The 25,054-nt window shown below is 37.2% G+C and overlaps 1 protein-coding gene across 2 annotated transcripts in view; it reads left to right on the forward strand.

Moving 5' to 3' along the window:
• RDX (radixin) overlaps positions 1–25,054 on the forward strand; it is a 68,858-nt gene that overhangs the window by 29,950 nt on the left and 13,854 nt on the right. Inside the window, exons 4-10 of one of the 2 annotated variants that reach the window (XM_010361318.2) lie at positions 2,090–2,185; positions 2,743–3,017; positions 8,932–9,015; positions 9,214–9,360; positions 11,732–11,828; positions 13,028–13,191; positions 19,468–19,598. In XM_010361318.2, coding sequence (XP_010359620.1) covers positions 2,090–2,185; positions 2,743–3,017; positions 8,932–9,015; positions 9,214–9,360; positions 11,732–11,828; positions 13,028–13,191; positions 19,468–19,598 — 994 coding nt within the window. The remainder of the gene's footprint in view (positions 1–2,089; positions 2,186–2,742; positions 3,018–8,931; positions 9,016–9,213; positions 9,361–11,731; positions 11,829–13,027; positions 13,192–19,467; positions 19,599–25,054) is intronic. The other variant, XM_010361323.2, reaches the window with a different exon arrangement.

Here is a 25,054-nt window from a genome sequence, read left to right on the forward strand (position 1 = left end):
TGACAGAACGAGGCCCTGTCTCAAAACAAACAGAAAAACAAACAAACAAAAAACAAACCAAGGGCCAAGCGCAGTGGCTTGCATCTATAATCCCAGCATTTTGAGAGACTGAAGTGGGAGGATCACTTGAGGCCAGGAGTTTAAGATCAGCCTTGGCAACATCCAAGATCCTTGCCTCTACAGAAAAACAAAAAAACAAAACAAAAAAAATTAGGTGTGGTGGAATGCACCTATAGTCCCCGCCATTCAGGAAGCTGAGGCAGGAGGATTGTGTCAGCCCAGGAGGTCAAGGCTCCAGTGAGCCGTGAATCACACCACTGTACTCCATTGGGAGTACAGAGTGAGACCCTGTCTGTAAAAAAAAAAAAATAAGCAAAAAATCCCACAAAAAAACAAAACTTTATTATTTAAGAACTGATATTGAATCTTTCTGTAAAGCTTTTAAAATGTTAATGAACTTTTACCTCCCCTGGATCATTTTCCTCATTTTATTTTAAATACAGATTTTTTTTAAAAAAACATATGCTTTTGTTAGGTGTGGGCAAGCTGGATGTGTATCCTAACTTCACTACTTTATTTACTCTTACTTGCCTTTTTTTTTTCCTTTTTGAGACGGAGTCTCGCTCTGTCACCCAGGCTGGAGTGCAGTAGCACTTGGCTCACTGCAAGCTCCGCCTTCTGGGTTCACACCATTCTTCTGCCTCAGCCTCCCGAGTAGCTGGGACTACAGGTGTGCACCGCCATGCCCGGCTAAGGGTTTTTTTTTTTTTTAGTAGAGATGGAGTTTCACTGTATTAGCCAAGATGGTGTCTCCTGACCTCGTAATCCGCCCGTCTCAGCCTCCCAAAGTGCTGGGATTACAGACGTGAGCCACCACGCCCAGCCTATTTACTCTTACTTTCAAGTGCATACCACAGGCTAATCATTCTGTGAGATGCTATGGATTTTAAGACACACAAATCAATAATCTCTGTCCATAAGTATTAGGCAGTCAAGGAGGGTAAATAGACACACTGCTAATAACACAATTATGATAGAGTAAATGTTCTAATAGCTGGATAAAGTCCTGTGGGAATATCAGGGAAGAAGTGATTAATTTTATCTAGATGGTAGGAGAGCTTTATTCACAGAAGGCATGTTAGTTGACCTGGTCCTTAAAGAATAAATATGTAACAAACCTGCACATTGTGCACATGTACCCTAGAACTTAAAGTATAATAAAAAATAAATAAATTTTTCTTAAAAAAAAAGTAATTTATTCAATAGTTCATAAAAATACAGAAGACCCATTCTAGGCAGAGGAAAAAATGAGTAAAAATGTAGAATGGTGGAATTGATGGTATGTTCTAAGAATGGTTTCTTGCTCAGTGAAGGTAGAGCACAGAATATATCAGAAACTTTTCTTATCACCAAGATTACTATTTGCCTTAAATATACCAATAGGGTACTTGTGGGGGTAAATGGAAATTGGAATGTAGGATTATGAAAACTATATATATTCGAGACTCTTGTTATTTTTGAGGTCGTGATAGATAAGGAAAAGGAGGTATGAAAAAGTGGATCAAGTAAGAGGATTGAAGTGACACTACAAAATCGAGGATAGAGGCTAGGTGCAGTGGCTTATGCCTGTAATCCCAAGACTTTGGGAGACCGAGGCAGGCAGATCACCCTGAGGTCAGGAGTTCGAGACCATTCTGGCCAACATGGTGAAACCCCATCTCTACTAAAAATACAAAAAATTACCTGGGCATGGTGGTGCATGCCTGTAATCACAGCTACTTCGGAGGCTGAGGCGGGAGAATCACTTGAAAGGAGACGGAAGTTGCAGTGAGCCGAGATCGTGCCATTGCACACCAGCCTGGGTGACAAGAGCAAAAAAAAAAAAGAAACTTCTCAAAAAAAAAAATGTATAGAAAACTTGAATTTGAGTTTTCAAAAATGTTCCTTTAATATCTTAAATTTAGGAAAAGCCTTTTCTATGGCAAAGGAATGTACGTATACTTATGTAGTTTTGTTCTCCTTTGGAAGTGTAGTATTTAGACACAATGTGTATGTTGCACTGAAATTGTTTTTTGTTGTTGTGTTTTAGGTGGTGAAAACAGTTGGTTTGCGTGAGGTCTGGTTTTTTGGGCTGCAGTATGTAGACAGCAAAGGTTATTCTACATGGCTTAAACTAAATAAAAAGGTAAAATATGTACAATAACATTAAACTAATAATTACGTTAAGTTGAAGTTAGCATGAATTTGTGCTGGAAAAGCTAAGTCTGACTGATTCTAAGCTTCCTTTTGTAGTTATCTGTTAATCATTGTGAGCTACCATCCTTTTTTAATTCAGTCAGGCAGCATCAGCTTACCATCTCAAAAAAAAAAGAAAGAGAAAAAAGAAATGCTTACTTTTCCTATTTGAAAACTTAGCCTATAACAAATGTTAAAGCAGGTATTACAAATGGCATACTAAGTACTTCAACTGTGATGTAAATACTTGTAGGATAAGCTTCTCAAGAATATGAGGAAAAGTTTTCAATTTGGTTATTAGAATCTGAGTTATAGGTCACATTTAAGAGCATAGAATCTTTTATCACATACATTTGTTTATAGATTTAGAATATTACACACTAAAATGTTCATAGATTTAGAATCTATTTCACTTTTCATTTTCGTCCAAAAAGAATTTGATATGACTAGGTGTAAGTATTGTAAACTTAAGATTTTTGTTGATTATACTTGAAATTATTTTTCCAGGTGACACAGCAAGATGTTAAAAAAGAGAATCCTTTACAGTTCAAGTTTAGAGCTAAATTCTTTCCTGAAGATGTTTCTGAGGAATTAATTCAAGAAATAACCCAGAGACTCTTCTTCTTGCAAGTTAAAGAAGCCATTTTAAATGATGAGATATATTGCCCACCAGAAACTGCAGTTCTTTTGGCTTCCTATGCTGTCCAAGCCAAGTATGGAGATTATAATAAAGAGATTCATAAGCCAGGCTACCTGGCTAATGATAGACTCCTACCCCAGCGGTAAGTGAAACATGTGTTTACATTATATTGTCTGAAAATTATATTCCAGAAGTCTATAAATAAAATGTTTTTCAGGTTTTTAATTTATTTTTATTTTTTATTTTGGAGACAGGGTCTGGCCCTGTCACCTATGCTGGAGTACAGTGGCATGATCTCAGCCCACTGCAACCTCTGCCTCCTGGGTTCAAGCCATCCTCCCACCTCAGCCTCCTGAGTAGCTGGGTCTATAGGCACATGCCATTGTGCCCTGCTAATTTTTTTTTTTAATGTATTTTTCATTGAGATGGGGTTTCATCATGTTGCCCAGGCTGGTTTCAAACTCTTGAGCTCAAGTGATCTGCCTGCCTCAGCCTCCCAAAGTGCTGGGATAACAGGCGTGAGCCACCGCATTGGCCTTTTTTTTTTTTTTTCAGATTTTAAGTTGCCATCTGGATCACAAGGTATACTTCTACAAATCATTACCTAGCACCTCTGTAGATTTATATGCTCTGTAATTACCTCAGGTTGATCTATCTCTTCTTTCCTCATTCCCGTAGGGTAAGCAATACATGGAGGCAGTGATAATTTGAACTTGAGGAAAGGATGTGACTGTTGCTGCTTGGTACAAATTCTAACACAGGCAGGTGCTTAATAAGTGAGAGTAAGTGGCAGGCTGTGTTTTCTTCATAGCATTCCCTGACTTTTTTTTTTTTTTTGTCCCCTGAGATGGAGCCTCACTCTGTCACCCAGGCTGGAGTGCACTGGTGCAATCTGAGCTCACTGAGATTGGAGTCCGCCTCTCAGGTTCAAGTGATTCTCCTGCCTCAGCCTCCCTAGTAGCTGGGGTTACAGGCGTCTGCCGCCACGCCCAGCTCATTTTTGTATTTTTAGTAGAGACGGGGTTTCACCATGTTGGCCAGGCTGGTCTCAAACTCCTGACCTCAAGTGATCCACCCGCCTTGGCCTCTCAAAGTGCTGGGCTTATAGGCGTGAGCTACCATGACCTGCCAAAATTTAGTTATTAAATGTTATAGTGTTCTGCCCTTTAATTTTCTAGCAATAGTAGTCACCTTGGAAGAGGATAGAATTATGTTAAGTTGTTCACCAAGAGAGTCAGAATATGAGATATTTGATAATCTGTTTATATTCTTCTGGTTTTGAATGTTATTCTAACGTAACATCCTTCGTCTTAGATTTAAAGTACTGAATTGAATAATCAGACTATTATGGTGGAATTTCATTTCATATAAGGATTACCTTTTGTTTGTTTTATAATCAGAATTACTTTAAAACAATTTTCAATGTTAAAGAATAAGAATGGTTTATCTAAACAAGTACAGTGTCAATCTTTCATTGTTAAGCCAGATTGTTGTTTGGTTGGACAGCAGATGAAGTAATTGGCTTACATTTCATAACTCATGTGATTAAAAAAATCTTTTAAACACTACAGTCACACTCAAGCACAGTTTATTTTAAATACATGTGTGCTCTAACCCACTCTGTTTAAAAAGAAGAAAGGTGGCTAAATGCTTTAGATAGGGTTGCTTGTGGTTGCTAGTGCAAATTCCCATTTCAAGATTCGTTCCTTAATTTTGTAGGTCAGTTGTTCTTTCAGAGTTGATATTCCATGAAGGACTAATTCAAGCAATCTAATCTTAAATGAGACTTAGTCATAAAGTTAGAATACCATTTTTTTTTTTTCTGTTTAGAACAGAGAGAATATTTTCACAGTGATTGGTTTATTCCAGTATGGTATATATAGCACACTTTTTCTTAGTATCTTAAAAGTACAACCTGGGGAGGAAATGAGTAATTAGGTTATTTGGTGATGACAAATCAAATAAAATAATTTAGTGATTCTGACGCATTCTGATTTCTTGTATTGAAAAACCCAAATGAACAATCTGCTCTTACTAGAGAAAAGTTTAGCTCTCGTGGTATATAGATAATTAGCTCCACCAGATAGTATTGCTTCCCTTTGAAAAGAGCTAGATAGGGCCGGGCGCAGTGGCTTACTCCTGTCATCCCAGTACTTTGGGAGGCCGAGGTGGGCGGATCACCAGGTTAGGAGATCGAGACCATCCTGGCTAACACGGTGAAACCCTGTCTCTGCTAAAAATACAAAAAATTAGCCGGGCATGGTGGCGGGCGCATGTAGTCCCAGCTACTCAGGAGGCTGAGGCAGGAGAATGGCGTGAACCCGGCAGGCGGAGCTTGCAGTGAGCCGAGATTGCGCCACTGCACTCCAGCCTGGGCGACAGAGCGAGACTTCGTCTCAAAAAAAAAAAAAAGCTAGATATACATAAATTTTTACATACCGGGTTTCTGACCTGGGCAGCTGGATAGTTGGTAATACCTTTATCAAAATGAGAGAAAAAAATACATTTGAGGGGGAAGATAAATTCAGTTTTGAACCTTTTGAGTTTTAAACATGTACAGTATAACCGAGAGAGATATCTAGTATTTGCATACGCGGGTCCAGACCTTTTAGAACAGTCTTGGACTGTAGATACAGTTTTGGGAATAATCTGTGAATAGATGGTAATTAGCCCATGAGAATGAAAGAGATCAACCTGCAAGTACATGCAAAATGAGAAAAAGACCTGGAACAGACTTTGTTGGACCTCAGCTTTTGTGTTTGGGTTCTGCATTCACGGAGTCAACCAACCACAGATTGAAAATATTTGAAAAAATAAAATAACACAGCAATGAAAAAGTACAAAATTTTAAAAATACAGGATAACAATACATAGCATTTGTAGTATATTAGGTATTATTAACCTAGAGATGATTGAAAGTATACAAGAGAATGTGCATAGGTTATATGCAAATATTACACCATTTTGTATCAGGGACTTGAGCATCCACAGTTTTTGGTATCCACAGGGAGTCCTGAAACCAATCCTTTATGGATGTGGAGGGACAACTGTACTGAGACAAAATGGCCAGAGATTCAAGAGCAATACTAGAAGATGGCTGGGTGCAGTGGCGCATGCTTGTAAATCCCAGCTGCTCGGAAATCTGAGACATGAGAATCACTGGAACCTGGGAGGTGGAGATTGCAATGAGCCAAGATGGCGCCACTGCACTCCAGCCTGGGTGACAGAGCAAGACTCCGTCTCAGAAAACAAGAGTAATACCAGAAGAGTATTATGTCATGGAAGCCAAGGAAAAAGAATACTTTTATGGAGAGAACAGTCAGCACTGCCAAATAGTACCAAGAGGTCAAGTATGAGGAGAACTGAAGTATCTGTTGGAATAAGGAGGTTGGTAGTGACCTTAGAAAGAGCAGTTTCCAGCCGGTGTGGTGGCTCACGCTTGTAATCTCAGCACTTTGGGAGGCCAAGGCAGGTGGATTACCTGAGGCTGGGAGTTCGAGACCAGCCTGACCAACATGGAGAAACCCCGTCTCTACTAAAAATACAAAATTAACTGGGCGTGGTGGCACATGCTTGTAATCCCAGCTACTCGGGAGGTTGAGGCAGGAGAAGCACTTGAACCCAGGAGATGGAGGTTGCAGTGAGCTGAGATCATGCCATTGTACTCCAGCCTAAGCAGCAAGAACGAAACTCTGTCTTGGAAAAAGAAAAAGAACAGTTTCCATAGAGTTTTGAGTGTTTGAGCCAGATAGTGGTAGATTGGGGGCAGTGAATGTCAAGTATGGAAACTGAGGTTAGTGTGTTATGGACAGCTCATAAAGGAAAGTTGTCTCTGAAAAAGAAAAACTAGGGATTGGGAAAAATTGATTATTTTAATTCATTTATTCACTCTACAAATTTTTGAGGCCCTCCTTAGTACTGGCATTGGGCGTATAATTGTGGTAAGCAATCGACTGCACTGGGTTATGTCTCCAAGGCTGATTGCATGCCTCTCTGCAAGCCCAGAGGCCAGACAGCAAGAAAGATGAGAAACTAGAAACCTAAGCTCTAAGAAGGAGATAAAACTCTTCTCCCCAAAAGCAAGAGCTTGGAAAAGATGCCTAGAGAAAGGAGCAGAGTATAATAAGAACATAATAGTATGTCCCAGACCCCAGTAAGGAATGTACTCTAAGTAGTATGTAACTTGTCCAGGGGGAGATTTTATCATTCCTTTATACTGCCAAGAAATCCCCAGATTTCATGCAAGATTTGTAGTAAAAAAGTAATATTTTAACACCATTTTAACCTATGCACATTCTCTTGTATACTTTCAATCATCTCTAGGTTAATAATACCTAATATACTACAAATGCTATGTATTGTTATCCTGTATTTTTAAAATTTTGTACTTTTTCATTGCTGTGTTATTTTATTTTTTCAAATATTTTCAATCTGTGGTTGGTTGACTCCGTGAATGCAGAACCCAAACACAAAAGCTGAGGTCCAACAAAGTCTGTTCCAGGTCTTTTTCTCATTTTGCATGTACTTGCATTTTACTGCTGTTAGTAAAATAGGATGTGGTAAATAAAGGTGAATAATTATCATATGAGCCAAAGAGAATAGAAATCATAATCTGTAGTGTGCATAGTAGGTAACTTACAAGCATGTTGACTTTGCTGATTTGGTGTTAAAATAGTAGTAGTGGAATATAATATTTGTATTTGACTGGGCATGGTGGCTCACACCTGTAATCCCAGCATTTTGGGAGGCCAAGGCAGGTGGATCACTTGAGGTCAGGAATTCAAGACCAACCTGGCTAACTTGGCGAAACCCTGTCTCTACTAAAAATACCAAAAAAAGAGAAAAATTAGCCAGGCATCATGGCGCACACCTGTAATCCCAGCTACACGGGAGGCTGAGAGCATCGTGGCGCACGTCTGTAATCCCAGCTACTTGGGAACCTGAGACAGGAGAATCACTTGAACCCAGGAAACAGGTTGCAGTGAGCTGAGATTGTCCCTGGGCAACAGAGTGAGACTCCATCTCGAAAAAAAAGAAAAAAAAAGAATGTTTGTGTTTGCTCACGTTTGAATTAAGAACACTGGAAGGATACAAAAACAAGTTATTTGGGGAGTATTGGACTGGAGTATGACTTTTTACTCTACTTTTTTTTTTTTTTTTTTTTTTTTTTTTTTTTTTTTGAGACGGAGTCTTGCTCTGCCACCCAGGCTGGAGTGCAGTGGCCGGATCTCAGCTCACTGCAAGCTCCGCCTCCCGGGTTTACACCATTCTCCTGCCTCAGCCTCCCGAGTAGCTGGGACTACAGGCGCCCGCCTCGTCGCCCGGCTAGTTTTTTGTATTTTTAAGTAGAGACAGGGTTTCACCGTATTAGCCAGGATGGTCTCGATCTCCTGACCTCGTGATCCGCCCGTCTCGGCCTCCCAAAGTGCTGGGATTACAGGCTTGAGCCACCGCGCCCGGCCTACTCTACTTTTTAATTGAAAGTATTACCTACCTAAAACAACAAAATTAGTAGCAAAAAAGTAAATACATAAAGGAAGAATTAGGGCCCAAGAATTCTGGTTTTCAGTCTGGTCTTTACTTTTTCTGTTATCAATGAGCCATTTTTTTTATTTAATGTTTTATTCCTTTGAAATATTTGGATTCCTAGAAGCTATCTTTATAATCACTTTTTGGAGCAAGTATTATTCCAGAGAATTTAAGGATCCTGGAAACTTTTAACTTTGAGATAATTACTGATTATTCTGATGCAGTTTTAAGAGAGATCCCTAGTAACCTTCTCCCAGCCTTCCCTGATAGTAACATCTTGTGTAACTACAGTACAATATTACAAACAAGATATTGACATTGATACAATCTAGCCACTTTATTCAGATTGTATCAGTTTTACTTGCACTCATTTGTGTGTGTATGTAATTTAGTTCTATGCAATTTCGTCATGTTTATTAATTTGTCTGACAACTACCACAGTCAAGTTACTGAAAGGATTCTCTACTAAGTGTATGCTTTTGAATCATAAAGTCATTATAATGGGGTTTTTTTTTTGGTCCTTTTAGTGTATTGGAACAACACAAACTAACAAAAGAACAGTGGGAAGAAAGAATACAGAACTGGCATGAAGAACATAGAGGAATGTTAAGGTATTTGGGTAGCTATTTTCTATGGTTTTTTTTTTCCCCCTCAAATTAATTTCATGTCATTACATTCATTATTATTACATTATTTGCAAAAGAGTATTTGACTTTTGTAAAGTACTAATTTTTAATTCCAGGTATTTTTGCAACTTTAGTTTGATATGCTCCTACTTAAATATATTACATTTAGTTTTATTTCACCAGGGAGGATTCTATGATGGAATACCTGAAGATTGCACAAGATCTAGAAATGTATGGAGTCAACTATTTTGAAATAAAAAATAAAAAGGGAACTGAATTGTGGCTAGGTGTTGATGCTTTGGGTCTGAATATTTATGAGCATGATGACAAGTAAGTAAATTAGTTGCACAGCGAACTAGTCATTGTTAGTGGTCTAAATGACTTTAATCTTATGTCTTGTTTTTCAGAGTAGTTTCTTCTCTTGATTACCCTTACTACTATTTGTAAACTAAAAGGTTAGTTAATGCTACATAGGCTTGTAGATATTTTATCTCCATTTTCTTATCACCTTGCAGTTTCTGAGTTTTACTTTTCAGTGTATTTATCAAATGAGATGATTTGCTTTTAATTGTATTGTGCTGCTTTAGCTCTTGTGAGTTATGTCTAGTAACTTAATTAAAATTTGCTCTCTCGACAGATGAGAAATAATTCTGTAAAATGCTATTATGCTTGACAAATAGGTTGAAATTGAACATAAGAAATCAGGAGCAATGAGAGAATGAATTCAATAAATATGTCTGTTATATCTTAAAGGATTTTTTTGAACATTTATATATAGGAATTGTTTTGAATATGTTTGGACATTAATACAATAGAATATCCCTGTATTATGCATATTGAACACTGTAATTATATCTTGAAATTTACCAAATATTTTTTATTATATGCATGTAATCCATCAATATTATATATAACATTTACATATACATATTATATATGTGCTATATAAATACATGGGTAAATACTATATAGAGACAGTATATTATACACATGCACATGCAATATAAAATACATCAGACTCTTTTCAGGATTAAAACTACAGTTGTCTTAGACTTTAATTTATTTACCATACCACATAAGCATCCAAGTGTATGCCAGTAATTAATACCTTTTCCTGAGGCATTATTCTTTATTCTAGGTTGGCTCCAGAATTTTAGTTTTTATTATTACAGATATCTAATAAAATACTACTTTCAAAGCATATGTTATTCCAAACAAGAGCATTTTACTATTTTTTACCCTAATATCTTCTCATATTTTTATTACAAAGCAAGTTAGAATGTTATGTCATTCAGAAGAGAAATTTTTGAAAAGGAAAAATGACTTCAAGACTAATTTTTGTGAACTGAATCTTTCTTTTTTGTTTTAGAGAATGGGATCTTGCTATGTTGCCCAGGCTGGTCTTGAACCCCTGGCCTCTAGCAATCCTCCCGCCTCTGCCTTCTCCAGTGCTGAGATTACAGGCAGGAGCCACTGTGCCTGGCTTCTTCATTTTTTTGGTTGTTGTTGTTCAGGCACATATTGGAGCAATTTTTTTTAAATGTTAAAAATGTTATTGTATTAGCTTCCAGGCTTACCTCACAAGATTGTTGTGAGAATTATATGAGGCAGTTGCTTTAGAATTTTTCAAAGTAGCATATAAATGTAGCATAGTGTTACCTAAAATACTATGTTGCATTCCTGCAGTCTTCGTTTTAAGCAGCTTACTTTGACTTATATCAGGGGCCAGGAGAGGGCAGTATAACACATGCATATTGAGTAAAGAATGTTTTACGTAGTAAAGACTTTGCTGTGCTGCAATACCTATTCTGCTTGAGAACTAAAAGGAATATAAATAGGTAATAATTCATGCCATGTTGTCAGAAGCCTGGCTAAAAGATGTCTTCTGGCTAGTATGGGTGTCGAAATCATTTCTCAGTCTTAGTTATTAGGACAGTAGGACAATAGTGATGGGTTTGGTGGGTAGTCTGAAACAGTAAAATACATGAAAAGGCAGAAATAAAATCACTTATTCCAATATGATTCCCTATGTCTTTGTGTGTAGAGTGGTAAAAAGGAGGCAGCTGCTATGTATAGTCTCAAGAGTTTAAATGCCATCTCTACCATTTATGCAAATATTTATGTATGTGAGTGTTTAAAATTTTTAAGTTGAGATATAATTTATATACCATAAGATTCTTTCAAATATACTGAAAATTAAGTATTTTTAGTATATTCATGAATATCCAGACATTTTCAAATTAAACACAGGAAGGAAGTACTGTTTTTTTTTTTTTTTTTTTTCTTTCAGTAACTTGCCCATAATTCACATGAGAAGGTATAAAGGCCTTTTTTTTTTTTCTGCCCCCTTCTTACACATATTTAAACTGTAGTTGTAGCTTGAATCCAAACAGAATAAAAACCGAACAGCTAGTTCAAACCCCGAGAGTCTCAGTTCTACATTCAGGTCACCAGGTAGTTTTTTAAGATAATTTTAGGAAAATATACTGCTTTTAAGGTTCATGACACCTTTATGAAATCTTTGGACAGTTATTTGTTTTATGTGATTTATCAATTTTCCCCTTAAAATATAAGGTCAACAGTAGTTATGAATTAGTTAATACATTTTGAAAATCTGGAACTCAGACAGTTTAGGTCCTAAACAGGAATTTTATTCATTTGTTTCCTGCCTTTAATTAAGGAGATGCTCTCATTTTTTAAGGTTAACACCTAAAATTGGTTTTCCCTGGAGTGAAATCAGAAATATTTCATTTAATGACAAAAAATTTGTTATAAAGCCAATCGACAAAAAGGCACCTGTAAGTAATTTCTTTAATGTTTTGTGTACTAACTGTTTAGCATCTGCTACTTGCCCATGATATCACTTGAAGAATAACAGTGTTCATTTATTAAAATGCTTCTGAGGAACACTCTCTTTCCATAGGTCGGCTTTCCCAGTGACGAAATAATATATGTTAATAAAAATTCAGAGCTTTAATTTTTTAAAGTAAGATGTAAATATTAGAATTTTATTTTATTTGAGATTCAGTTATAAATGGGCAATATTTATTAGGCTAATGAAAACATCACCATTCCTAAGAAGCAGTTTTAAAGCATTTCTTCATTGGTGACTAGAATTTAGTAGAGGTAGCCCTGTTCTAAATTAACTTCGTTTATACATTTTTGCTTTATGAGCTTTGTATTTTTGTATCTTGAAACTTTTAACTTAAGAAATCTTTTCATTTAAATAGATTTTTAAAGTTCCTCTAATGTCAAGTATACTCTAGTATCCTAACCCTGTTAGTTATTGGAAAGATAAAAGTAAGGAGAACAGGCTGGGTGCAATGGTTCAGGCCCATAATCCCAGCACTTTGGGAGGCTTGAGAGTGGCAGATCACCTGCCACTCTCAAGTGAGGAGTTCGAGACCAGCCTGGCCAACGTGGTAAAACCTCATCTCTACTGAAAATACAAATATTAGCCAGATGTAGTGGCGCATGCCTGTAGTCCCAGCTACTCGGGAGGCTGAGGCATGAGAATTGCTTGAACCCCGGAGGCAGAGGTTGGAGTGCACTGAGATTGCACCACTGCGCTCCAGCCTGGGTGACAGTGAGATTCTGTCTCAAAAAAACAAACCAAAAAAAAAACCAATTCTAGGTTAAAAAAAACTCTACAGCCATGAACGAAGAACCAATTTTGACATTAATGGCAAATGGCGTATGAGAAACAGGTACTCATAGTTACTTTGGAGAACGAAAAGGAATAAATGACATTTAATGTATTGCAAGGATAAGAATATTAGCCTCTTTACAAAACTGGTAGGATATGAAAAGGTGAGGAACCAGTTACGTGAAAGTATGTCATACACACTGGGAGTTATGAAATTGTATGATTTCTTGATTTTTAAACTATATGTAATATGACATTAAAGTTCATACCTCATGTTAAAATTTAGTACAGATTGTTCTGAGAGACAGTATCCTTCAGGAAGATTTTAAATTCAGAATACTTTATGTTTAGGATTTTGTTTTTTATGCACCTCGTCTGAGAATCAATAAGCGGATTTTGGCCTTATGTATGGGAAACCATGAACTATACATGCGAAGAAGGAAGCCTGATACTATTGAAGTTCAACAGATGAAGGCTCAGGCTAGGGAGGAGAAACATCAGAAGCAGTTGGAAAGGTATGGAGTTTTTGACCTTTCACTTTTAATTGATAGGAGTAAACTATCTAAAATTTAAGACTGCTCAGCTTTTTAAATGTACCTTAAATTTGTATTTTTTAGTATTTTCATTATATTAAAATTCAAAGACAGTACTATCACTCTATCCTTTAACACAAGTATGTATACTTTTCAAGTTAGAAATCTTTGACAGATATCTTGGAGAAAATAGCTTTTTGTGACTCATTTCTTGCTTTTCACTGATAGACATTGTTTTAGGTATAGTAGTTTGAAATTTTCAAAATTGTTTTACTTGTGACTTGTATTTCTTAATTTTTTCAGGGTAAGAGTGTGCTGAATATTTAACTTTGAAACAATGTCAGTGACATTGTAGAACACAACTGAAATGTCCAAGTAGGGTAACGTCAGTACTCCCTGCCAGAGACCCTCATCTTTTTAACTCTGTTTCTCTTAGACTTAAAAAGGAAACAGTTAAATATATTAGATTGATAATTTTTAAAATTGAATGATAGTGAATAAAATTCATATCAACCCTGGAATCAGATTACTGGGTCCAGTAACATTTATTCCCAAATCTGGTTTTAGATTAATTTCAACTTTGTGCTTTATTGAAAAAATTTAGAGGCCAAGCTAAAGTTAACCTGTATTGCATAAATCTTTATGGAACAACGTGATAGTTTTAGAAATAGAGTAGGTCCTTAAAAAAAATTGAAGAGCCCTAAACATACATATTTTAAATATTGGATATAAGGTACTTTGTATCTAGTAATTAAGGAAGCCATCTGCTAGATACCGTTTTGCTACCATATTTTTAGGTTTTATATTGAATGATTTTTTTTTTCTTATTCAACAACTGTTCTGTGGAATTAAGAGATTTTATTGATTTTTACCTATTTTGTAATATTAACTCAAATTATCTGCCTTAGAGAAGTTAACCACATAACAAAACATTTTTTATATGGGTATGAAGCTTGTCAGTAATTACTGATCCCACTATTAAAGATACTAAGTTGGTGAGCTGAGCATGGTGGCATGTGCCTGTAGTCCCAGTTGCTTGGGAGGCTGAGGCAGGAGGATTGCTTGAGCACAGGAGTTTGAAGACAATTGGGGCAACAGGCAACATGCAACATAGTAAGATCCTTTCTCTTAAAAAAAAAAAAAAAAAAAAGGTAATGAGTTGGGTTGTTAACTTTGACGGGCTCTGGCCTTTTTTATTGTGGTCATGTGCTTTAGCATTACATTGTGGTTCTAATCTTAAATGCTTTTTAAAAATACTCTTTATTGGGCTTTACTTTCTATACAGTACATTCTTATCCATCATAGCCTTGCATTTGCTCTGTCAAAGGGAAGACTTCTTTTAGTTTCTACTTAATTTTTTTTTTTTTTTTAAGTAGAGACGAGGTTTCTCCATGTTGGTCAGACTGGTCTCGAACTCCTGACCTTGTGATCTGCCTGCCTCGACCTCCCAAAGTGCCGGGATTACAGGCGGGAGCCACTGCGTCCAGCCAGTTTCTACTTAATTTTTAAAAATCATCTTAAAGCTTTCACTGTCTCTTTAAGGTCTTCTAGCATGAGATAAATGAGGAATTACTTTTTGTACAGTTCCTGTATCTCATACTCATCACTCTGTATTATGCCTAACTGTTCTGCTCATTCATAATGTTGGTATGTTATTTACATTCTCAACTTACTATATTTATATGTCCTCTATTTCATGGCTTATAGAGGAGTACTGTATGGCTTCTAGTACAGGTAGTGTGTTTACTTAGTATCATTTGGTAATGGTGCTATATTTTAGTTACTCTAAGGCTTAGATGGAAGTGGAAGACTTAAGGTTCTTTTTTGGCACGATAATCCATAGCCCGGATAAATGTTAGAGTTCTTCATTAGTAAGCATTTATTGGCTGCTTTATACTCAGTTGCAATTCAGTAACTTTTATTCAGTTTGAATGCCTAGGAGATACATTATTCTGGTCACCTAGGAATTTGCAGTCTTTCAGAAATGACATGCTGAGTCATTTATTCCCTGCTTTATGGGTCAGAGAGAGAGAAATGGCAACTGTATGTGTGGAAACAATTTGGATTAAGCCCACTGGCAAAGTAGCCAGCAGACATACCTGGGAGAATGCTCAGAGGTATGCTGCCTGTGCTGCTAGACTCTCTTGGGGAAGAACAATAGTTGGGAAAGAGTAGCAAAGAGACCTCTTTCCCTACAATACTTTGGTATATTTGGCTATATTTATTCCCTATAATTTTCATAACTTTGGGGTTTTTTTTGGCAATGAAAATGACCTTATACACGATGGGTGGTTATTACATGTAGTCTTTGCTCTTAAATTATTTGCATCCAAATTGAATTATGACTCATAATTTTTGCACGTTTTTGTATGGCTAAAATTGTTTCTACATGTAAAAACTGAAAGCCCCAAGTTTACAGTTTAGAGTTACATACCCAGGCACCAATTGTAGGTTAGCTGTGGGAGATTCTGCATCAAGGCTGGCTAGTGTCATACAAAGAACACAGGCTTTGGAACTAGATAAATCTGAGTTGACTACTCTCCTAACACTCATCAAACAGGTAATTTTGAGCCTGTGTTTCCTTGCTGTTGATATGAAAATAATATTTTTACCTTCAAGGGTTTTCGTAAGAAAGCATGACAGTGGTATACAGGCATTTAGCAAAGTACCCGATATAATAAAAAGTAGACATTATAGTAATTCCTAATATTATTATAAACTAAGTTGGATATGTTTTTAATATTCACGGAAGAAAAATGTAATTGAACCCGCTTGATCTTTAAAAAGGAAGGTATTCTAAAGTAATTTTTTGCATGTTAATACAAGGAATAATAGTTTATTAATGTTATTTATGTCCTTGAAATAGAACAACTGCGTTGAAATGAGTGTTTTCAAACCCAAACTCCAAATAAAAATATCCGCATCTATTGGTAGAATAATCACAAAAGACTTTGTAAGGAAAGTGGGACTAAGGCTTGAAGGTTAGAGAGAGGGAGAGATATGTTCAGAAGAAGCAGCCAGTATAGATGAATATGTAGAGATAAAAATATTTGTGATGTGCCTATGGGCCAGTGAGGTCCTCTCAAATGAACAGTATTTGGGGGAGCAGCAAGATTTCCTTGTTTTGTAAAGGAGACAAGACAGGCCTACAAAAACTAGGTATCACTGAGTAATGTAAAGGGTTGAAGGCATTTGAATTATTTGAATGAAGTGTTGGCTGGAGATGGCTATAGTCAGGGTAGGATTCTTGTAAAATGTGAGATACGAGCCTCACAGAGTACAGTAAACTACAACATGTTTTAAATATTATTATCAGGTTAAGTATCTGCTATATACTTACTGCATTTTTCAATAGGAAGACCATTCACCACCCCCTCCCAATCCCAACTTGCATGTGGCCAGATTATCTTGATTCTCTTTTTGTGCTTCCATATCTCCTTCACCTCCATCCCTGAAGAACAAATGAAACATCAATAGGGAAAAGGTAAATAAAACCAGCACATCCATCTCCAGAAAGGGCCATATATGCCAAAGCTGGATCTGAAAGGCTCTTAGTTGGTGGAATATGATGGTAGCCTTCTGGTTGGGATCTGGTTTGCAGTGTAAGTCCTCGAGAATTGTCTTGGGACTTTGGGAAAGGAGTAGGGGGAAGATAGTTGGCTTGGGAACTGTGGCAGAACTGTATGTGATTGCATAGAGGCTGGGGAGTGGTTGGGTAGTCTAATCAACATCCTAGGGTGGCAAACAACCTGGCATGGAAAAGAATAGCTTTTGGCCATACTAGCAATTACTTGAAAAGTACTGTGCTTTTGCTTCTTTAGCTTTCATACAAAGCCTGATGTTTTAGCTATCTGAAGAATACAGAAAGGTCAGCAGCCGCTGTGGGGGCCACCGGGCCTTTCTTTTGCCCGGAGAGATTGGGAAACACAAACTTTCCCTTAAACTCATGTCTTCGAGAAGTGTGGAAGCTTGTAACTCCTTAAATCTCTTTGCCTGTATATGCTTTATCAATTGAAATAGGATGAAGAGAAAGAGGTGAATGTCCTGCAGAGTGAGCCGAAGTACTGGGGTTAGGAATAGTTATTGGCTCTTCCTCCTTGCTGTTGAGAAAGTACCTCATAGGCATAGGGAACTCCAGAACAGAGATGGAGCTTCCCTTGCATGAATGACCACCAGGCCCTAGTTTTTTTGTTTTTTATTTGGTAGGGTCTTGCTCAGTTGCCTGCCAGGCTGGAGCACAGTGGCGTGATCATAGCTCACTGCAACGTTGACCTCCTGGGCACAAGTGATCCTCCCATCTTTGCCTCCTGAGTAACCAGGACTATGGGTACACACCACCATGCCTGGCTAATTATTTATTCTTATTTTTAGAAGAGATGAGGTCTCGCTATGTTGCCCTGGTCTTGAACTCCTAACCTCAAGCAGTCTTCCTACCTTTGCCTCCCAGTGTGGTGGGATCTTAGGCATGAACCACCATGCCCAGCCCCTCTAGATTCCTAAATGGTGGGAGGATTCATTAAACTAGCAGTGAAGTGTGGTGACCCTTCATGTTTTGACTTGGTGCACTAGGAGGTCACCATCAGTGTCTGACCTCTTGCTGACTTGTGACACCTCTACTTGTTTGCCCCAAAGGGGAGCTCTCTTTCTGTTTTAGGGGCAAATGGGTATCTAGGAGCTGCAGGAATTTTAAAATTTAGGTTTATAAATAAGGGAGAAATCTTTGATAGCAAAACTTTGCTGATAAGTTTATCAGAGACTACAACTTGAGAAACTACAGGGTTTTGTGCTTGAAATTCAGAATTGACAGCAGCTGGCAATGCTGTCTTTTTGTGGAACATTAATTAAAGCATACTCAGGTAAGTTTCAGAGATGGAATCATAATTGATTTTTTAAGTTATTAAAGTAGTGATTTGAATATTGATTCAACTTAAGTAAACAATATTGTCTGATAAGAGTTTCCCCATGTGACTTTCATTTCTATTTATATTTTTGGCCCTCAACATAGATTCTGACCCATGGTAGTCTCTTGGTAAATGTTTGATGAATGAATTTGGCAGTATTATTTAAAAGAAACACTCTCATCAGGCCCGTGGCAGATGCAGCTAAATGATCAAGGCATTTTTCCCACTGAGCTCTGATGATATTTTTTAAGATCATTAGCCACCTACTATCATTCTAATGGAATTGTGAAAGGAAGTGAAATTGATTTGTCATCTTGTATCTAGGCATAAATGGGTACTACCCAAGAAACTAACTTGGATTAATTCGTTTTTAATGATTGAAAATTGTTGCCCTCCCTGTTGTAAGATACATGCCTTTGTTTGCTCCCTTCAGTCCTTTATTATTTCCCCAGTGGAGGGCTCCTGTTAATCTAAAGATGGCATTTTTGGGGGGCATGGCAACTGTGTGGTTAACTCTTTTGGTGCTGACATTTAATTTGTTGTCAGAGTTCATCCCATATGCAAATGGTAAATCTAATTTTTCCCCCACTAAAGTGTGCCATATAAGCATGTTCTATACATAGGGATATATTTGACAGTTATACTTTACTAGCAGTTTTGTAAACTCATCCTTTGAAGATGTTCCTAAATGTCTTTAAGTTTTTAATATTTTTAAAAAATGGTCTCAGTGGTCTTTATCGTGAACCCACAATAAGTAATACATTGGAACCCAGCACATTATATACATACATGAGTGTATGTATGTTGTAGTCCTGTACTTTTAACTATATATACTATTTTGAACACAAGTATAATACAATGAAAACTCTGTTAAAATATTTATGCTGTCGTTTCTTCTTAGTCGATTCATTTAGTTCTTAGGGTTCACGTGAATAATATTTCCAGTTACTACTATTTTATTTCAATAGTTTTTGGAGTGTAGGTGGTTTTTGGTTACATGAATGGGTTCTATCATGGTGAATTCTGAGATTTTAGCGCACCTGTTAACTTGAGCAGTGTACACTATACCCAATATGTAGTCTTTTGTCCCTCACCCCACTCCCAACCATTCCCTCTCAAGTCCCCAGAGTTGATTATATTACTCTGTCTTTGCATCCTCATAGCTTTGCTTCCACTTTATAAGTGAGAACATACGGCATTTGTGTGTTCTGAGTTACTTCACTTAGAATCATGGCCTTCACTTTCATCCAAGTTGCTGCAGAAGACATTATTTTGTTCCTTTTTATGGCAGAGTAGTATTCCATCACATGAATAATATTTCTATTAGTTTGTAACAGCAATTGCAATTCCTTTTAAGGGCACAATTAGAGAATGAAAAGAAGAAAAGAGAAATAGCAGAAAAGGAAAAGGAAAGAATAGAACGTGAAAAGGAAGAGCTAATGGAACGTCTGAAGCAAATTGAAGAGCAGACAATTAAAGCCCAGAAAGGTAAAAGCTTCTTTTTGAGAATGGATTAAAAATTATTATTGCTCTGTTGTCAGATAGTGGTATTTTTTTTACTACTCTTATACCTTATTTGTTATATAGGACAATTGTGTATTTAATTGCCAAATTAATACTTAGTAGAATCACTTCATAAACATGTTTCACGAAGACAGATTCATTTTATATAGTGCTGATGTTTCTCTTAAACACGCAAATATTTTTCTTAGTTTTTTATTTTAAACATGCAAATATTTTTCATATGTATTCTTAAATAATTGTAAATGACTGTATATATGGGCTCTATAAACAGAAAACACATATCCAATACATTATGGCATTTAAACAAAAATATGCAATGCTTTATGGCTGTATAAATAAGGCATTTAAGTAATTTAAAGTAATTTAAGCTATTCTGACTATATGAACTTTTTTGGAACTCATTTCCTAAAAAGGTTTTATTTTATTCTACTAGAAAATACACAACACAGAGATGTGTTTTTTTGTTTGTTTGTTTTTGGTAATATGTTTGGAAGAACTTACTTCTTAGGCAATATATAACCAAAGTGCTACTGTATATAGAAAGGATACACTGGATTTATAATATGTGGTTTATATTAAGTAACTTAAGGATATACTACTTTCACTCAGCAAATAGTGGAGAAAGCAAGAAAAAAAAGTATTGCATGAATAAAATGTTTTTCTCTTCTCTAAGCAGCAAGCTCTCAGAGGTAACATGAAGTCTACACTATTTATAAAAGCTCTATTTAATAACCTGCTTTCCTGCAATTGGTAAAACAAGCTATTCAGTTCTGTTGGAAATAGCCAACACGGATTGAATATCCCTTGTTTAATGCTTGGGAACAGAAGTATTCCGATTTTGGGATGTTTGCATTGTCCTATTGAGCATTTCAAATCTGAAAATCCAAAATCTCAGCTTTTTTTTTTGAGAGACACAGTCTTGCTCTGTCATCCGTGCTGAAGTACAGTGGCGTGATCTCGGCTCGCTGCAACCCTGCCTTCCGGGTTCAAGCTGTTCTCCTGCCTGAGCCTCCCAAGTAGCTGGTATTACAGGCGTACTCCACCAGGCCCAGCTAATTTTTGTATTTTTAGTAGAGAGAGGGTTTCGCCATGTTGACCAGACTGGTCTTGACCTCCTGACTTCAAGTGATCCACCCGCCTAGGCCTCCTAAAGTATTGGGATTACAGGCGTGGGCCACCGTGCATGACCCTGGGCATTTTCTTTGAATGTCATGTTGGTGCTTAAAAAGTTTTAGATTGGGCTGGGCGCGGTGGCTCAAGCCTGTAATCCCAGCACTTTGGGAGGCCGAGACGGGCGGATCACGAGGTCAGGAGATCGAGACCATCCTGGCTAACACTGTGAAACCCCGTCTCTACTAAAAAAATTACAAAAAACTAGCCGGGCGAGGTGGCGGGTGCCTGTAGTCCCAGCTACTGGGAGGCTGAGGCAGGAGAATGGCGTAAACCCGGGAGGCGGAGCTTGCAGTGAGCTGAGAACCGGCCACTGCACTCCAGCCCGGGCGACAGAGCGAGACTCCGTCTCAAAAAAAAAAAAAGTTTTAGATTTTTTGGAGCATTTCAGATTTCAGATTTTTTGGATTAGGGATACTCAGTCTTTAGTCTTATTTAAGATATATTTTGATTTCTAACACCAGCCTGCTGTGGTGGAGACATACTCTTGAGCAATGAGTAGAATAATTGTAAGGGAGAGTAGCTAGAGGGGAAAGCCACAAAAATTGCTATAAATGCACAAGCTGACTGATCATTTCAATTCCAAGAGGATTAGAAAAATACTTCTAGGAGAATAAATAGTTAGTAATAACCTAGGTTTTATTCTCACTCATTGGAAGACTCATTTCTCAGAGCCATGAAAGCCCTAGAAACTAATTCAGCTCAATGCCCAAGGGTAGTAAAGCATTTGTTTTCAAACCACAACTCAGGGGCAGAACTCGTTTCCTGAATTGCACTTGGTGCTGTTTCTGCCACCCTAGGTACCTTTTTTAAAAAAATCGATCAGAAAAGACATTTATGAAGTGTTCCTACTTTGTGCTGCATTCTAGGAATACGAAGATTTAGCATAGATGGGAGTAAAGCCTGTAATTGACAGAAATACATACATAAACATATTAATAAAGTGAGATAATGTGTGCTAAGTGCCATGTGAATAGTATAGGCAATGCTCCTAGAGGAAGAATGCTGTAAAAAATGTGGATTGTACTGAAGTATGTTAAAGTTTAAAAACATTACTGATCTGATTTTAAAGAAAATATTAAATCATGGCACTTTATCATTGATATGTTTTCTGGAGAAAATAGCTATTTACTAAATCTTTCAATCTCATTTAGGGTATATAATAAAAATGTTAATGATTTACAAGTTAAGAAGCACTAGAGAATATAAAGAAGAAAGAATAGAAGAAAGAATATAGAGCATTCCTACCAAGATAATTTCAAATCAGTCATCTTAAGGCAAAGGACATCCAATTTTTAAAAAATTTCTTCTAATAAAGCTTGCCCAGGCTGTCCTAAAGGTCTGCACGATTGTCTTGTAATTTATGCTAATTCTCATACAAATTCAGTAACTTTGGCCATATCTAAGTCGTGATTTAATAGACCAATTTGTAATTTTTTATTTAAGAAGAAACTTTTTTATACTTACTGTAATTTTATTTAAATTTTTAAATTTGAAGTCATTATTTTAAGTGAATCATTAATTAATGATTAATCAGGGTCTCATAATTAATCAGGGTCTTTTTCTGTTGCACAGGGTGGAGTGCAGTGGTGTGATCAAGGCTTACTATAGCCTCAAACTCCTGGGCTCAAGTGATTCTCCTGCATTGGTGTCCCAAAGTGCTGGGATTATAGGCATGAGCCATTGCACCCAACCTTATAGTTGTATTTTTTAAAAACCAAAAATTTGGCCAGGCGTGGTGTCTTATGCCTGTAATCCCAGCACTGTAGGAGACTGAGGCGGGCAGATCACTTGAAGTCAGGAGTTCAAGATCAGCCTGGCCAACATGGTGAAACCCCATCTCTACTGAAAATACAAAATTAGTGGGTGTCTGTAATCCCAGCTACTAGGGAGGCTGAGGCAGGAGAATCACTTGAACCCAGGAGGCAGAGTTGGCAGTGAGCCAAGACTGCACTACTGCACTTCTGCCTGGATGACAGAACAAGACTGTCTCCAAAAAAAAATCATTGAAGTAGAGAGTAATATACATATTTCTCAAGTATGAGGCTCAATTTTTACAAAGTGAATTTATTCCTGTAAGTGCCCTGAACATGATAGAGAAATTATCTGCCCTCAGAGTCTCCTTTTCTCTTTTTCTTTTAACCTCAAATGTGATTTCTGTCATTCTGACTTATACCATCATATAGAGCTTAGTTTTGTTTATCGTTTTCTAATAGCTTTGTTGAGATACAGCTTATAATTTACATACCATGTAATTACCCATTTGAAGTATGCAGTTTAAGGGTTTTAAGGGTTTTTAATGTATTCACAAAGTTGTACAGCTATCACTATAGTCAATTTTAGAACATTTTCATTATTCCAAAAAGAAATCCCATACCCTTTAGCAGTCTCTCCCATTTCTTCTCAATACCCCTTCCCTTTGCTCTAGACAACCACTAATCTTTCTCTAAAGACTTGTCTGTTCTAGACAATCATATGAATGGAATCATGCAAAATGTGATCTTTTGTGACTGGCTTCTTTTGTTTAATATAACATTTTAAAGGTTCGTTCATATTGTGGCATTTATCAGCACTCCACTCTATTTTTCTTTTTTTTTTTTTGAGACGGAGTCTCGCTCTGTTGCCCCAGGTTAGAGTGCAAAATGGCGTGATCTCGGCTCACTGCAACCTCCACCTCCCAGGTTCAAGCAATTCTTCTGCCTCAGCCTCCTGAGTAGCTGGAATTACAGGCACCTGCCACCACACCCAGCTAATTTTTGTATATTTAGTAGAGACGGGGTTTCACCATGTTGGTCAGGCTGGTCTCGAACTCATTTTATGGATATGGTATATTTTATTTATTTGTTTGAAATCTGGTGTTTTTGATTGTTTCCACTATTTGACTAAGGTGACTAATGCTGTTATGAACATTTGTTGTGTAGGTTTTTGTTTTTCATATGTCTTCGTTTCTTTCGGGTGTATACCGAAGGAGTGGAATTGCTGGGTCATGAGATAACTGTGTTTAACTTTTTGAGGAACTGCCACATTGGTTTCTAAAGTGACTGTACCATATTACATGCCCACCAGCAAGTTTGATTTCTCCACATTTCACCAATACTTGTTAATGTTTGTCTTCTGGGTTATAGTAATCTTAATGGGTGTGAAGTGGTATCTTAGTTTTTATTGCATATCTCTAATACCTGGTGACATTGAGTGTCTTTCCATGTGCTTTTTGGACATGCATATTGCATGTGTCCCTTTTGTTTTGTTTTTTTCTGAGACAGTGTCTTGCTCTGTCACGCAGGCTGGAGTGCAGTGGCATGATCCCAGTTCACTGCAGCCTCAGTCTCCGAGGTTCAAGCAATTCCCATGCCTCAGCCTCCCGAGTAGCTGGGATTACAGGTGTGCACCACCACGCTCGGCTAATTTTTATATTTTTGGTAGAGACAGGGTTATACCTTGTTGGCCAGGCTGGTCTCCAACTCCTGGCCTTAAGCGATCTGCCTGCCTTGGCCTCCGAAATTGCTGGATTACAGGCCTGAGCCACTGCACCCAGCCATGGATCAGTTTTTATTCCTGTTACTAATGATTGAAAGTACGTTTCCTCTGTGCCCTTACCACTTGTTCCACTAGTTTATTGTTAGGGTTTGGTTTTGTTAGCCATTCTGGTGCGTATATAGTGAATATACAGGTTGAGTAACCCTTATCTGAAATACTTGGGACCAGAGGTGTTTTAGATTTCAGGTTTCTTTTTTTTTTTTTTTTTTTTAAATTTGGGAATATTTGCATTATACTTACTGGTTAAGCATCCCTCATTCAAGATTCCAAAATCTGAAATGCTGTCAGTAAGCATTCCCTTTGAGTGTCATGCAAATGCTCAAAAAATTTAGGATTTTGGAGTAATTTGGAGTTCAGATTTTTGAATTAGGATACTTTGTCTGTAGTTATTTTCTTGATTACCAGTGATGATAAGTATGTCATGCTTTTCAGACCACAAGGTCTCTGTCCCAACTATTCAGCTCTACTATTGCAGTGTGAAAGCAGCCGTGTACTATAATACCTAAACAAATGAGGGTGGCTATGTTCCAGTAAAACTTAATTTACCAAAAAAAAAAGCATTAGATTGGGTTTACTCCATGAGCCATAGTTTGCTGACTCCTGTATTAACTCAGTTAATTGGAGAGGAAACAGCAGAAACCATTTATGGAATATATGACTTAAAAACCTTCCTTTTTTAGAAGAGACTGGAGTAGACCTGATGTTTTCAGAGT

Source organism: Rhinopithecus roxellana, chromosome 15, assembly GCF_007565055.1.
Source record: "Rhinopithecus roxellana isolate Shanxi Qingling chromosome 15, ASM756505v1, whole genome shotgun sequence".
In the NCBI taxonomy this organism is placed as follows: Eukaryota; Metazoa; Chordata; class Mammalia; order Primates; family Cercopithecidae; genus Rhinopithecus; species Rhinopithecus roxellana.